The following is a 13,598-nucleotide window of genomic DNA, read 5'->3' on the forward strand; positions in this document are numbered from 1 at the left end:
GCTTCACCCCCCCCGAGTCCAATCCCAGTGATGGGTTTTAATGTTCTCCTCCCAAAAAGAAACAAACTGATCGTCCTGAGTGCATTAATTACAGGGATATGCTAATTCCATCAGGCTTAATCTCACCGTAAGCAATAACAGTGTTGAAATTAATAGCTTCCTTGTGACTGCATAACAGCCCCGCAACGGCGCTGAGCCCCAGCAAGGCTCATTGATGTCAGAATTTGTTGGCAAAGGGAGCACTGAAAACACAGCCTGCATGGTGGGGACTGCCAGGAGCCTCCGAGGGGGTTTGGAGGCACTGAGGTGAAGCTGTTGGCTCCTGGCACGGCTTTGGGACACGGAGCACAAAGCATCTGAAAGCAGAGCTCAGGGCACCTCAGCCCACAGTAAGGCCTTCACTGCCACAAAGCCCCAGCAGGACCTTTGCACTGATGGACAAAGCAAAGGGTGAACCTTCCTGGTCGCCACGGATAGCAAAAAACGAAAGTGAAAGAAAGCTCAGGAGAGCCCAACGTCCCACCACGCTGTGAGTGCTTTGGGTTTTACCTCCAACACAAACAGCCAGGACAGCCACAGTCGGATCACAGGCCCTGCAGCTGCTGCTGCCACCACGGCCACGGGGCCAACATCCCAAAGCCAAAGGGATGGTGCAGGAAAGATGATGGAGAAGAGAAGCCAAGGCTCCGAGCTCTGACCCACCAATGGGGTCAGCAATAACCCTCGTGGAGCTGCACGGCACTGCGGTGTCAGCCCTTCGGTGGGCTCCTGTCCAAAAGGGAAACCAATGAGCTCTGCTGGGAAAGGAGCTCCACCGCAGAGGGCACTTCCAGCACTGCCAGAGGTGCAGCTCCGGAGGTAAAAGGCCAAAGTCCACACCCTGAGTGGTGCAGACGGGGCCAGAGAGGCGTTCAAGGGGGGATCCGTGGGCAGGGAGGAGCAAACGGAGCTCAGCCTCCGAGCAACGCAGCTTTCCCATTCAGAGCTGATGGGCGAATCAGAGCAGAAATGCCGACGCAGACAGCTTTGCAGACAGCTTTGCATACGAACCCGGCTGCTCACAGCGCTGCTGATGTGGCTGTTAAAAATACAAACAAAAAGCAGCCCCACAAACCCACGCTCAGCCCCAGCGCTGTGTGAAAGCTCTGCTCTTCCTCCAACACAGCGACCTGCAGCAGCCCCAGCCCAGCTGGCACTGGAGGAGCTCCCTCCCGCAGCCAACCCAGATTCTTAACCGGTTATTCAATTAGCAGCTTCCTAATGAACGTTTTTTCCCTCTGCTTGCCTCGTGGAACCGGTTCAGCCAAGCTCTGTTCACACGGCCGTGCCCATCCTCCAGGCACTGCAGCTCTGGGGTGTGGGAGCTCAGCCCCAGACTGGGCTGCATCTGCCCCAGTGCTGCATCCCTATAACCCCGGGATGCAGCATCCCATTTTCTACCATCCAGCTCTTACCAGCGCTCCTCTGCTCATTGACTCAGCTCAGGTTACGGCAACTGATCTCCCTTCAGCTCTCAGGTTCCCCAGTGGAAAAGTTAGCACTGGGGCGTTCGGACACCGCTCTCAGACACAGGGTTTGGGGTCCTGTGCAGGGCTGGGGTGGGCTCAGTGACCCCTGTGGGTCCCTCCCGATTGGGGACGTTCTGTGGGGTCCCCACTGACGGTTCGTTTGGCTCAGAGGAGGTTGAAGGGAGGCCTGGTGGTGGCGTACAGCCAACCCATGGCATCCCTACAGCCACCTCCTTTGCAGAACCTCTTCCCCATCCCTGATCCTTCCCCTCCTCCTGAATCATCTCCTTTGTGACCTCCTTCCCCTCGCTGGGCTGAATCTGGCTGTTCTTAAAGACCCCTCCGTTCCAAAATCTCAAGTCTGAGAGAAGATGGGGAACAACGAAGTGCTGGTCCTGCTGTCACCCCGCCTGCTGGTGCTCTGGGCTGAGGGAAACCACCTTGCAGAAGGAAGTAACCCCAAATTTGCTGGAATTCACACCGAGGATCTGCCCTAAGATACACACATGGACAGTTCCTGCCCCGAGCACAGCCCCAGCAGCAGGCTGACCTGATGGGATGGCAGCACACAGAGCAGCACTGCTCAGCACCACGAAGTCAGCCGGGGATGTTCAGAGCCCAGGGAAGCTCTGACAGCACCTCGACCATCCCCAGTGCTGCACAGCATTATAACAGCCTGCGTGGCCGTGAGATCGGAACATGTATCAAACAAACACTGCCAAGAGAAACTGTTCTCAGTGCTGCTTTCATCTATAATTTATGTGAAGCTTTGGTTCCCATTATCCAGGCAGCTGCAGTCAGTGCGAGCACGGGACCTCGGCACGCCCCGCTTTCCACAGCCACCTCTTTACAACCACAAAGGAGAAAGATGGGGATGATTAATTTGCTCACCCAGCCCCAAACGCCTCGTGCCCCGGAGCTGGGGGGGTTTCAGCCTGGGGTCAGTCAGACAGAACACTTACAACCCTGCTGACTGAAGCTTTGCGGCCCTGTAACCTTCATATCCATTTCCAAACACCAACCCCAAGATTCACGCAGGCAGAGAGAGCACGTGGCCCCTCCAGTGACTGACAACAGAGGGAATCTCAGGCAAGGCAGGGAAGCCAAGAAATCCTCCACTGTTGCAAAATCACCACGAGATCCCCACGTCCAGACAGGAAGGGTGGCTGCCAGCACGGGGCAGGACCGGCCCAGGAAGGGGCAGCCTGGGACGGGGTCTGTGTGCCCCAGGGGTGGCGAAAGACCATGTGAGCCCCTCCAGCCACCACCAGCCTGTTCTGAATGGGGCAACCACCATGGCCCGTCCATAAGCAGAGAGCTCACAGCCCTCAGCTGCCCAGAGCCTGTCCAGCACTGCCAAACCCCAACAGGCCGCAACAAGGAGGAAATCAGATTTCCAACAGCAATCACATAGCAAAACAGAGATATCAACTTGGCTGCTGAGTGGAGTGGGAGCTCAGCAGCGTAGGAAGCAGCTCACTCCCCCTCATCCAGCTCTCTGCCTTATCTGAGAAGCCATCACACATCCTCCCTTCCGTCGCACCAGGAAAATTCCCCCTTTGGAGCCTCCACTTCCTCGAGCGAACACAGAGGAGCGGCACTCCCACACCCACAAAGCGCCTCCAGATACAGCAGCGTCTCCTCCAACCCAGCTTCCCATGGAAATGAAATTTCAGAGGAACTGTGCCTGCACATCCCGCCCTGATGAACCCCACGGGCAGCTGAGCAGGGCAGGGATGAGCCCGGTGACCTGCGGGGCCGGGGAGGTGAAGCATTTGGGGCTGAGGGGAGGGCTGCAGGGAGCCCAGAGTGACCCAGGTGGGTGCCCAGACCCCTGCCGTCACCAGAGCCGGACTCTCCTTCACATGAATATCAACAGAGGAATCACAACTCCACTGCAGCAACCAGAACCTGCAGCAGAAGAGCCGTGGGACGAGGACCGGCGGCACAAGCACGTCCCTACGGGCATCTCCTCCCAGGCTGAGCTCTGGGGAGCCCCAACATTACCTCCTCCTCGCTCTCCACTTTGGGATTGCTGGCTGTGCGCTTCAGATTGCTGCTCAGGCTGATGGTCACCGTGGCGTCCGACTTGGACCTCTGGTGAGTCCTTTTGGAAGGGGACAGCCCCATGTCGGGCGCCGGGCTCAGCGAAGGCAGCTCCCTCTTCTTGTGAGCGGGCTTCAGCTCGTCCGAGAGGATGAGCTTCCGCAGCTTGGTCCCGCGGGAGTGCCGCTGAGTGGAGATGTGCATGTCGGACGAGTAGGCGCCCAGCAGCAGCGCGCACTGCAGGGAGAAGTTGATGCTCTGCCGGCAGCGGTGCACGATGTAGGGCTTGATGGCGTCCCCCACGTCCTCGTCCATGTGAATGTACATATTGAGCAGCTGCGGCAGGTAGAAGTCCACGTCCTCGTTCCTAAAGCAGAACAACCTATTCCCGATGTAAGCCTGCACGCCGGGTTCCTTTGAATTGTACAGGTATGAAATGGCCATGGAGATATCAAAGAGTTTGGATTCAAAGAGCCGGAGGAGCCAGGACTGCTTCGCCGAGTTGTTCTTCTGCCGCTTCCGGGCCGTTTTCACCGTGTTGGCCGCAGTCTCGTCCTCCTCCTCCTGGATCCTGCAGGCCGTGCCGGGCAGGTCGTCCAGGCAGCGGATCTCACAGCCCTCCACCAGCTCCCCGTTGGCCAAATCCCCGGCAGCCCGCAGGCCGCGCTCCGCCTCGCCGCCATCGCCCGTGCTAGTCGAGCTGTCTGAGGAGACGCCGTGCATCAGCTTGACCTTCTCCAGGACCTCCTCGCAGGCCTTCTTGGCCACCTCGGGGTCGATGACTGCCAGCTCCCCGACGCCCTCGGTGATGACGCTGAGGGCCGACCCGTTGCCCTGCGGCACACAGCCGGGCTCCGCGCCGCTCCCCCGCGCTGGGTCTGCGATGGAGTCTCCCATAGCAGTGGTGGGCCTGCACCGCTCAGAGCTGGAAAAAGTAAGGAAAAGAGACAAAAAAATGTGGTTAGGGATGCAACACGGGATGGAGCTCCCAGGGTGAAGGTGGGAAAGCAGGAATCCTGCCCAGGGTGTGCGCAGAGCTGAGAGGACCATTGGGGCAAACCGACCGCCTCTGCCAGGGCAGGACGTGCCCATGGAGGCAGTCAGTGGGGCTCTGAAGGTCTTCCAGGCGCCCGCCCAGGCTGGAGAGAGCTGTGAGCATCTCTGAGCCACGACACCAAATCTCTGTTACCATGACAATAAAGAAACCCGAGCAAGCCAAAAAGAGAAAGAGAGGGGGAAAGGAAGAGCCGGGGTGCTCGACAGGCAGTGAAGGAACCCTGCAGTGCTGGAGGCCGCCCCGCTCATCCCGCTCCACTGCTGCCCTTCAGCTTCCAGCAGGATCAGCACCACCCGGAAAAGCTCCCGAGTTCCCCAACCTGCACTGCCGGAGCAGCAATGAAGGGTTTTACTGCTGCAAGGTCCCTGCTCTCAAAGTCCAGGCACTAAAGCCTGGATGACACATCCTCGCCAATGATTAGCGCTTAAGGATGGTTTAAAAGCGAGATAAACGAGGGACTGAGCGCACTTCCTGCTTTCCCATCCCAATAAGAAGAGCAGCGGGGCATCCCTGCAGCCAGCCAGCCAGAATGATGGCACTGCCAAGAGCAGCAGCCTGCTAACACCGCAGTGACACCCCGCAGCTCACAGCCTGCAGGAGGGCCCGGTGCCTCCCCCCAGCACGGAGCACTGCGAGCAGACTGAGGATTCCCTCCTGCTTTCCGCATTCAGCGCGGCGGGACGAACGACGGCCTTTGGTGCAGCTGTTCAATGAACTGCTTGCTGCCTCCGTGTGACCCTCAGCCCCAGTTCTGCCCCAGAAACCGCACCAGGAGGTTCCTGCAGTGAGGTAATTCCCCGCTGATGGAATGACCTTGTGTTATCTGATTATTTCTGCAGGCGATTACAGCTGAGCAGTGTAAGCCCTCGAGGAGGAGCGCTCGGACGCCGGCACCGCACCGGCACAGGGCAGCGCTGCAGGGATCCAGCAGTCTCTGTCCCAACCCTATTCCCTCCACCGCCCCGTCTGCTCCTTCACCCCGAGGCAGTGGGGGAATCCTCCCCCTGGCTCCCCTCCTGCAGCACGTCACCATTTCCCATGCGATCACCCAATGCCTGAACCGGGAGCACCGGGCTCACAGGGCACCAGGATGATGGATCAGGGTGATGGTTAGGCTAATGACAGCACAGCACCGGCCCCACCAACAGACCGGCACCTACCAGCTCAGCTCCTGGCAAGGAAGCCTGCTCTGAACATCGCAGAGCAAAGCCCCGTCCCTGTGTGCGTGCCAACTTCCTCCTCCTGTCCCCAAAGCACTGCAGCCAGGGTGAAGGAACCCGACCAAAGTTCAGCAGTCGGAATTGATATGAATGGCATCTTTCACAGCAGCACGACACAACATTTTCCTCTGTGCCTGCCGTTCCCTTCAGTCCAAATCCCGCATGCTTCGAATAGTTGTGGTCATTAGATCCTAAAGACCCGGCAAGCACAAGGAAGTTGTTTTTCCTTCTTGGTGAGGCCATGAAAACCCAAACAATCCAATTTTTAAATTAGTACCGCTCAGGCAAAAGGGAGAACCTACAGCACAGTGCGGGCAGGACTCGAGAAACCTCCTTTGGAGAAGGACAGAGTGGGGAAGGAAGGAGTCACAGGAGAGCTGTGCTCGCGGGGTGACCCAAACCAACCCCTCCTTGGGGTCACAGCTCAGCACAGCAACCACTGTGCTCCCAGGTGGGCTCCTGCCCCACAGAGAGGGACCGGGGGCACACGGGCAGCCACATCCCAAACACCTGGGGTGGAACTATCAGCACTGTCACCATTTGCAGTCAGACAGCCCCACCATGCAGGAGTCCCTGTGCTGCTCCCATGCACTATTTGTGCGGCATGCGCTGCAGTGCCGGGCATTCAACCTGCCCAGTGCTCACAGAGAAGGCACGACCTGACTGAAAGCACTGAAGCTCACTGACACCACTTCTCTCCACCATTTCCAGGTGACCACATTTCAAAACGCAGCCGCTACCACCACAGCCCCAATTCCCAAATCCTTTTGCCACGTCAACCAGGAACGCGAGGTTCGCTCCCGTGCCGCACACGCAGCCTTGCGCTCAAGGAGATGCGGCTGGGCAGAGATTTGCAACTGCTGAGTGGGTTAAACTTGGATTAAAGAACTGCACACAGCCAACAAATCCACCCCCAGGGCTGCAGGGTTACCTCTGTGCTTTGCAATCAGTGCTCCGTGCTTCGGCTTTGCTCCTTGGCCCCTCCAGTGCTCCCCCAGCCGCGCCATCCCAGCCCCGCCATGGACACGTGTCCCGAAATCCCCACGGAGGGAATTCACCTCTCTGCATTTTTCTGGGGCTCACGTCACCGTTTGCTCAACGTGTTCCAATGTGCTGCATCCCTCCCCGATCTCCCCCGTTCCAAATGGGTCTCACTAGGGAGGAAAAGCCCCATCGGCTCCGCACAACAAAGCGGCACAGCCTGGAGAACAGGCTGAGCCCAGTTCTGTGGCTCATCCTCCACCCACAGCCGCAGCAGGCCAAGTTTCCCTCTGGTGGAACTGTGCTGAAGTCAGTGATTAAACACAAAATAAAAGGAAGCTCCTATGAGCACAGAACCAGGCGAGGCAGCGGTGTCAGCACGGCGATGTGAGCACAGTTCCTTCGAGAAGCGACAAAAGCAAAGGGAGCTCCGCTGGAACGGAGCTGTGCCTGCACAGGAAAGCCAAGTCTCTCCCCTGCCTGACTTGAATAAGAAATATTGGCCCTGGCAAAGCACCAGGAGCGCGGGATGAAGTCTCACCAAGACATCTGGTCTCTATTACGCCGCGTTACTTTTTGTTTTGCTCAGAGCTGATGGCCCTCTGCATCTCACTGTGCCTTCGGGAGGGTCTGGACAGAGGCAGAGCAGCTCTGTGCCCCCTGCAGTGCCAGCAAGCTGTAGGGCTGGGGAAACTGAGGCACGAGGTGCTGAGATCCGCTCAGCTCCCAGCGGCACGCTGCACCAAAGCAACAGCAAAGCGATCCCCCTGGGGGAGGCTGCTTCCTCTTTCAGGCCTGAAATCCCCTTCCCAGAGCCCCAGCACCGGTGTGGACGCGCTGCCAACCGCACTTCACACGCGGCTGAAGCAGATTCAGCCCTCACACAGCACACGTGGCTCACCCTGCATTAAAAATAACAGCCCTATGAGCACGGCCACAATGGGAGCCCCCTCCTCCCCGTGATCACAGCTGCGTTGGGCCTGAGCATTAATCACAGAACCGCAGGGGTGGGAAGGGGCCTCTGCAGATCCTCACAGCCAACCCCGCTGCCAACACATTTGTTTGTACGGAGAGATAGGATGGGTTGGGTTGGAAGGGTCCTTAAAGATCACACAACCATGGAATCACAGCGTAGTTGGGTTGGAAGGGACCCTTAAGACGAGAGAATGATAGAATGGTTGGGTTGGAAGATCCCTTACAGCCCCCCTCAGCCCCAACCCCTGCCCTGGCTGCCCCCCACACAAACATACACACACACACACATACACACACACACTGACAGCCTCTGCTGAGCAGCTCTGGAGTCCTCTGCATGAGAGGCAGCGGGGATTCCCTTCCTGGGCTGAGTCTGGGAAACCTTACAGATCACAGAACTGTGGGATCACGGAACGGTTGGGCTGGGAGGGTCCTCACAGATCACAGAACCGCGGGGACGCAGCACGGCTGGGCTGGAAGGGACCTTAAGGAGCTCAGACCGGCAGTGCTGGAAGGGACCCCACAGCCCCGACCCGGGACGGGCCGCCCCGTTTCCCCCCCACGTAGACTCCAACTCCCAGCGCGGCCCCCCCGCCCCACCTGCAGCGCTGCGGACCCGCGGGACGGCGGTGCGGAGCTCCGGGGCGGCCGCGCGGGGTTCCCGGAGCGGCTCATCCTGAGCCGAACGCTCTCGGTGCTCCGGGAAAGGGCCCCGAACCGAACGATTCGGCCTCCGCGGCGCTCTCCGGGGCCGCTCGGTTCGGGGAAGCGGCGCTGGGCCCGGCGGAAGGCGGAAGGCAGCGACGGAGCGGCGGAGGCGGCGCAGGCCCCGGCGGCCCGGGCTGCCCGCGGCGCCGCCTGACGGGACGGGATAGGACGGGGCGGGGCGGGGCGAGGCGGGGCGGGGCGGGGCGAGGCGGGGCGGGGTCTGCGCACACAGCGCCCCCTGCCGGCCCGGAGGGATGGTGCACGCTGGAGGCGTGACCAACCAGGAGGCGTGGTTAGAGAACGGGGCGTGACCGACAGTAGGCGTGGCCAATGCATACGCGCGGTCGGACCGGGGGCGTGGCCAACCGGAGACGGGCAGGCAGGGGGTGTGGCTAAAGGAGGGGGCGGGGCCTGGCGCAGAACCTCACGGAGCGCCGGGTTTCACCGAATCCGCTGTTTTTCACCTCAAATCACCCCTTTGGGCGTTGTTGTTGGACCCGGAGGGGAAATTGAGGCACAGAACTGCCGTCCTGAGCTCCACCAGTGCCGTGTGTGTCCCCACGGGGATTCTGCGCCACCCCAGGAACGGCGCTATTAAAGGGAGGGTGACATTCCACGCACGCACAATGGCACCGTGTGGACATCGGGACCCGGGACGGCGACACCCCCAGGACAGCGAGGTGACACCCCGTGACACTCCGGGGATGGTACCATTGTGGGGGCAGCGCCACCCCTCACACCCCCACGTCGGCCTCCCCCCTCCCGCTGACACAGACAGGCGGACGCACGGCGGCACAGCGCTCAGAGTTTAATGGAGGTGACAGCGACACGCGGTGATGAGGACACCCCACTTCCAGCACTGGGTCCCTATGTGCCCCCCGGGAACACGGGGCCATGTGGGGCTGAGGGCTCCATCCCAGCGCCGTGTCCATCCCCACGCAGCGCAGTGTCAGCACTGCCGCCCCCCGTGACCCCGCTGCCACCCGGCGCCGCGCTCAGCGCCTCCTCCTCCTGCAGCCCACGGCTGTCCTGGATGACGCTCACTTGGGTTGGGGACACCACCGCTGCGCCATCCGTGATGTCACCTCCATGGGCACCGTCACCTCCGTGCCCACTGTCACCTCCACGGGCGCTGCCCCCTCTGTGCCCACTGTCACCTCCGTGTGCGCTGTCACAGCGCTCGGCCCCCAGATCCGTCCCCTCAGCCGCATCCCCGGTGCGGCCTGGTGACCCCACGCCTCCTTCCTCCTCCTCCGTCCTCTTCCTCGGCCGCCCGCGCCTGCGTTTGGCCCCGGCCTCGTGGGCCACCTCTGGGGACCGCTTGGTGGCCACGGGGCGCTGGGCTGAGCCCGGGGGGCCATCGGGGGCCGCTCCACGGGGGCTGTCAGCTGCAGGCACGGCCACGCCGGGCAGCAGCACGTTGAGCCCGGGGGGCAGCGGGACGGCCACCTTCATGGTGCCCCCCAGTGGGGCGGCCGTCAGTTTGGGGGCCAGGACTGGAGGGGAAGAGCACACGGCTGTGGGGCCGGGGGGGACGCGGGGGAGGAGAAGGGGCAAACGGGCCATCAGCGCGTTCACCTGGGGGCTGCTCGGCGGCCGGGGCGGCTCCGGGGGCTTCTTCTTGTCGGGACGCGGTGGGATGGTGGCCTTGGGGACACTGTCCTTCTTGGTCTGTGGGTGGGACACAGCGTGAGATGGGGACACAGTGGGACATCAGGGGACGCGGGACATGAGGATGGGGGACGTAAGGAAAGCAGAGACGTGGGGACAGGGACAGCAGCAGGAAAGGTCTACAGGGACAGGGGACACGAGATAGGGACAGCAGGGGATGAGGGACAGCAGGGGATGAAGGACATCGTGTCCCACATGGCCTCACCTGTGCCAGGCTCCGCTCGCCGCCCTCCGAGGCCTCCAGGCCATTCCTCTTGGCCAGTGGAGGAGAGCGGCCATCACGATGGGCCTTCTCAGTGCTCTCTGGGGACACACAGTGAGGCATGAGCTGGGGATGAGCCCCACTGAGTGGGGGCAGTGCCCAAAGCCAGGAAACTCCACGCCCCTTGGGGACACCCCCTGGGCTCCCCCATCGGCCCACCTGAGACCACCATGGCCATGACGAGGTCGGCGCGGGCTGAGCGGGAGCTGATGATGTGCTGCTGGATGAGGAACTGGGCCACCTCCACGATGTTGTTGAAGGAACGTTTGAGGATCTTCTCGGCCCAGTCGCAGGTCAGGGCGCAGGCCGCCTCCATCACCTCGCTGGTGTAGGACTGCACCAGGTCTGTCAGCTCCGTGTGCTGCTGATGGGACACCAACATCACCAACGGGGCCGACGCCGTCACTGTCACCGGTGTGGGGACGGAGCAGAGCTCAACCATCTCTCGCCCCATGGGAACGCGTCCCTCTGCCCCACTCCTTTGGGCACTTCCCAAAGAGGCAGAAAACGGACCAGCATGGAGGACTTACAGTCTCCGTCACCTTGAGGTCCAGGCTGGGCAGCGGCGGCAGGCTGACCACCGTCTTCCTCCGGATGCCGCTGTAGCAGTACGTGTGTTGGGGTTAAGGGGTGACAAAACACAGCCTGGCGAGGCTGACCGTGCGCCGACCCCACGCACAGCACCAGGAGGCGGACCCCCCCAGGACCCACCACCACGAAAGGATATTTCGATTGCCCGCGGCCTCCCAGCCTCCTGGCCTTGATGTTGGGGAAGATCTCCCGGATGATCTTCCCAAAGTTGGCGGCGCTCAGAGGGCGGCAGCAGAGATTATCGCAGTACTGCCTGGGGGGGAGGGGAGGTCAAAGCTGCCGACCCCCCCCCCCCCACTGCTCCCATTCCATGTTCCGAGAGCTGGCGCTGGGCACGGCTATCCCAACCAACCCCGAATGCCACCTGACCCCAAACTGAGCCCCATGGGGAACCACCACGCTCACCTGTAGGCATTATAGACGACCTGCATTGAGCATGGCCATTCCCAACCAGCTCCAAGCACCCGCTGACCCCACACATCAGCGCCCCATGGGCGCTGCTCACCTGTAGGCATCGTAGACGTCCTGCTTGGGCAGGCAGGTGTCCGCGTGCTCCTCCAGGTGGTTCCGGATCCAATTGCACGCATGCATATACTCAGCCGTGCTCAGCGAGCTCAGGTCCAGGCTGCTGCTGGGGATGATGGTATGGAGTGAGTGGATGGGGATGATGGCATGGAGAGACGGACCCCCAGCACCCACCTCCTGTCCCCCATGCTTGGCCCTGACGGCAGCTGGAGGTAGAGGTAGAGCTTGTCGCTGTCGGAGAACTTCTGGACATCTTGCTATGGGCGAAGGGTCCGTGAGAAGGGGAGGAGGGACCGGAGACAAAGAGAGGTGAAGGATCCAAAATAGGGCCAACATTCACGGAGCATTTGAAGCCAAAGGTTTGTGAGCATGGGCACAGCCTGCACAGGGGGTAAGTGGGGTCTGGGGGGACACAGCAAGGGTCATCCCATGTGGGGTTAGGGTTAGGGTTAGGGTTAGGATTACGGTTAGGGCGCTGAGCAGCTCCTGACCCTATAGGACATGGGATCGGGGAAATGGGGTCCTGGAAGAGGGGTCTGGATCACAGAGGGGTGGGCACGCAGCACTCCCCCACCCTACAGAGGCACTCACCAGGATGGCGTCGACTTTGTTCTGCACCGCTTTGCTGCAGGGGACAGACAGAAAGGACAGAAGGGACAGAAGGGACAGGGAGAAGGCATCAGGGCATGGGATGGCCTCACTTTGAGGACCCCCGCCCGCGTCCCGCTGTGCTCCTGAGGAGCTCTGCACCGATGTTCCCACCCCAAAAGAGGCGCCGACTCTCATCCCTTCCATCACGGGGTTACAAATCCACCACCCCTATGAAATCAGACCCCATTGGGCCGCTCGGGCTGTCGGGGTTTGCACTGCAGCCTTACGAGATGTTGCCCCGCAGTTTCTGCAGCAATGTGCCCGGCTCCGCCACGCCGCTCCGGGAGCCGCCGGGTGACAAAGTGCCCTTCTTGGCGGCCTGGGGGCTCAGCTCCTCATCGGCCATGGCATGGGGGTCCTGGGGGGGGGGGGGGGGGGAGAAATTCAGCCCCAGAATGGAGAGAGGACGCTCTCAGAGCCCAAATCCCCCAGTGGTGCCCACAGGGGTGGCTCTGCCCTCGGTGTCCGCGTCGCCCCCCGGAGATGTCAGCAGCAGAAGGGCGACGGGACGCAGGAGGGGACAGCGGGCAGCGCAGCCCGCAGCCGCCACGGGACGGGGATGGCGACGGGGGGACGGAGGGCGCATCCCGGGGGATGGGGAACGGGAACGGGGACACCGGGCTGTAGAGGACACGAGGATGGGGGACAGCGCGGGATGGGGAGGTGGGGACAGGGGATGGGGACGGGAGCGGGGGACGGCAGGGGGTGGGGGCGGCGGGGACCCCCCGGGCCCGCAGCGCGGTCAGCTCCCGGCGGCACCCGAAGGCACGGGGACCCCACCGGTGACTGCGACCCCGGCAGCGCCGCGCCCCCCGGCCCGCACCCACCTGCAGGCTCCGCGTTGCCCCGTCCCGACCCGTCCGGTACCGTCCCGTCCCGTCCCGTCCCGTCCCGCTCCTCCTCGTGCCGCCGCCGCCCCGCGCGCACCGGGAACCGAAAGTGCTGCACCCCTCCGCGGGGCCGCCGGCAGCTTTTTTCTGATTGGCTGAGGTGCCGCAGATCTGCCCGGATACTGAGCCGTGCTTTAATGTGATTGGCTGCTCGCGGCTGTCCTACCCGGATACAAGCGGGGCGGCCCTGCTGAGTGGCGGCGCTCGAGCTGAAGTCTGCCTAGCAACAGCTCCTGATTGGTGGAGCCGAGGGAGGGGACGTGGGGGTAACCGAGCGTTGCGCGTGCAGCGTGTGCGGCGTGCGTGCAGTGTGCATAGAGTGTGAGCGATGTGTGTGCAGCAGTGTGTGCAGTGTGCAGAATGTGCGTGCGTGTGCGTGCACTGTGCACACAGTGTGTGTGTGCAGTACAGGGTAGGTGTGTGCACCGTGCGTGCAGGCTGAGCCGGCGGTGTGTGCGTGCACACCTACAGGGCTCAGCTTTTGGGGAACAAAAAGGACGGAGATGAGGGAGC

General features: G+C 61.9%; 2 protein-coding genes across 5 annotated transcripts in view; both read right to left on the bottom strand.

Moving 5' to 3' along the window:
• PI4KB (phosphatidylinositol 4-kinase beta) overlaps positions 1–8,660 on the bottom strand; it is a 16,989-nt gene extending 8,329 nt beyond the window's left edge. For 2 of the 4 annotated variants that reach the window (XM_003642673.6, XM_015280039.4), the window contains exons 1-2: positions 6,763–6,856; positions 3,516–4,479 (exon numbers count right to left, since the gene is read on the bottom strand). In XM_003642673.6, the coding sequence (XP_003642721.3) occupies positions 3,516–4,451 (936 nt within the window). In that variant the 5' untranslated portion in view covers positions 4,452–4,479; positions 6,763–6,856. Of the gene's footprint in view, positions 1–3,515; positions 4,480–4,618; positions 6,857–8,387 lie in introns of those variants that run through there. The other 2 variants (XM_046903965.1, XM_046903964.1) reach the window with 2 other exon arrangements.
• Positions 8,661–9,286: 626 nt separating this feature from the next.
• On the bottom strand, positions 9,287–13,145 carry RFX5 (regulatory factor X5). The gene is made up of 10 exons (XM_003642698.5): positions 13,023–13,145; positions 12,423–12,553; positions 12,136–12,169; positions 11,719–11,801; positions 11,525–11,650; positions 11,156–11,272; positions 10,959–11,040; positions 10,588–10,792; positions 10,372–10,469; positions 9,287–10,166 (listed from the first exon to the last, which is right to left on the bottom strand). The coding sequence occupies exons 2-10, from the start codon at positions 12,539–12,541 to the stop codon at positions 9,363–9,365; spliced, it is 1,668 nt and encodes a 555-aa protein (XP_003642746.2). The 5' UTR covers positions 12,542–12,553; positions 13,023–13,145; the 3' UTR covers positions 9,287–9,362.
• Positions 13,146–13,598: the final 453 nt, after the last annotated feature.

The sequence above is a fragment of the Gallus gallus genome, chromosome 25 (assembly GCF_016699485.2).
Source record: "Gallus gallus isolate bGalGal1 chromosome 25, bGalGal1.mat.broiler.GRCg7b, whole genome shotgun sequence".
NCBI classification, from domain to species: domain Eukaryota; kingdom Metazoa; phylum Chordata; class Aves; order Galliformes; family Phasianidae; genus Gallus; species Gallus gallus.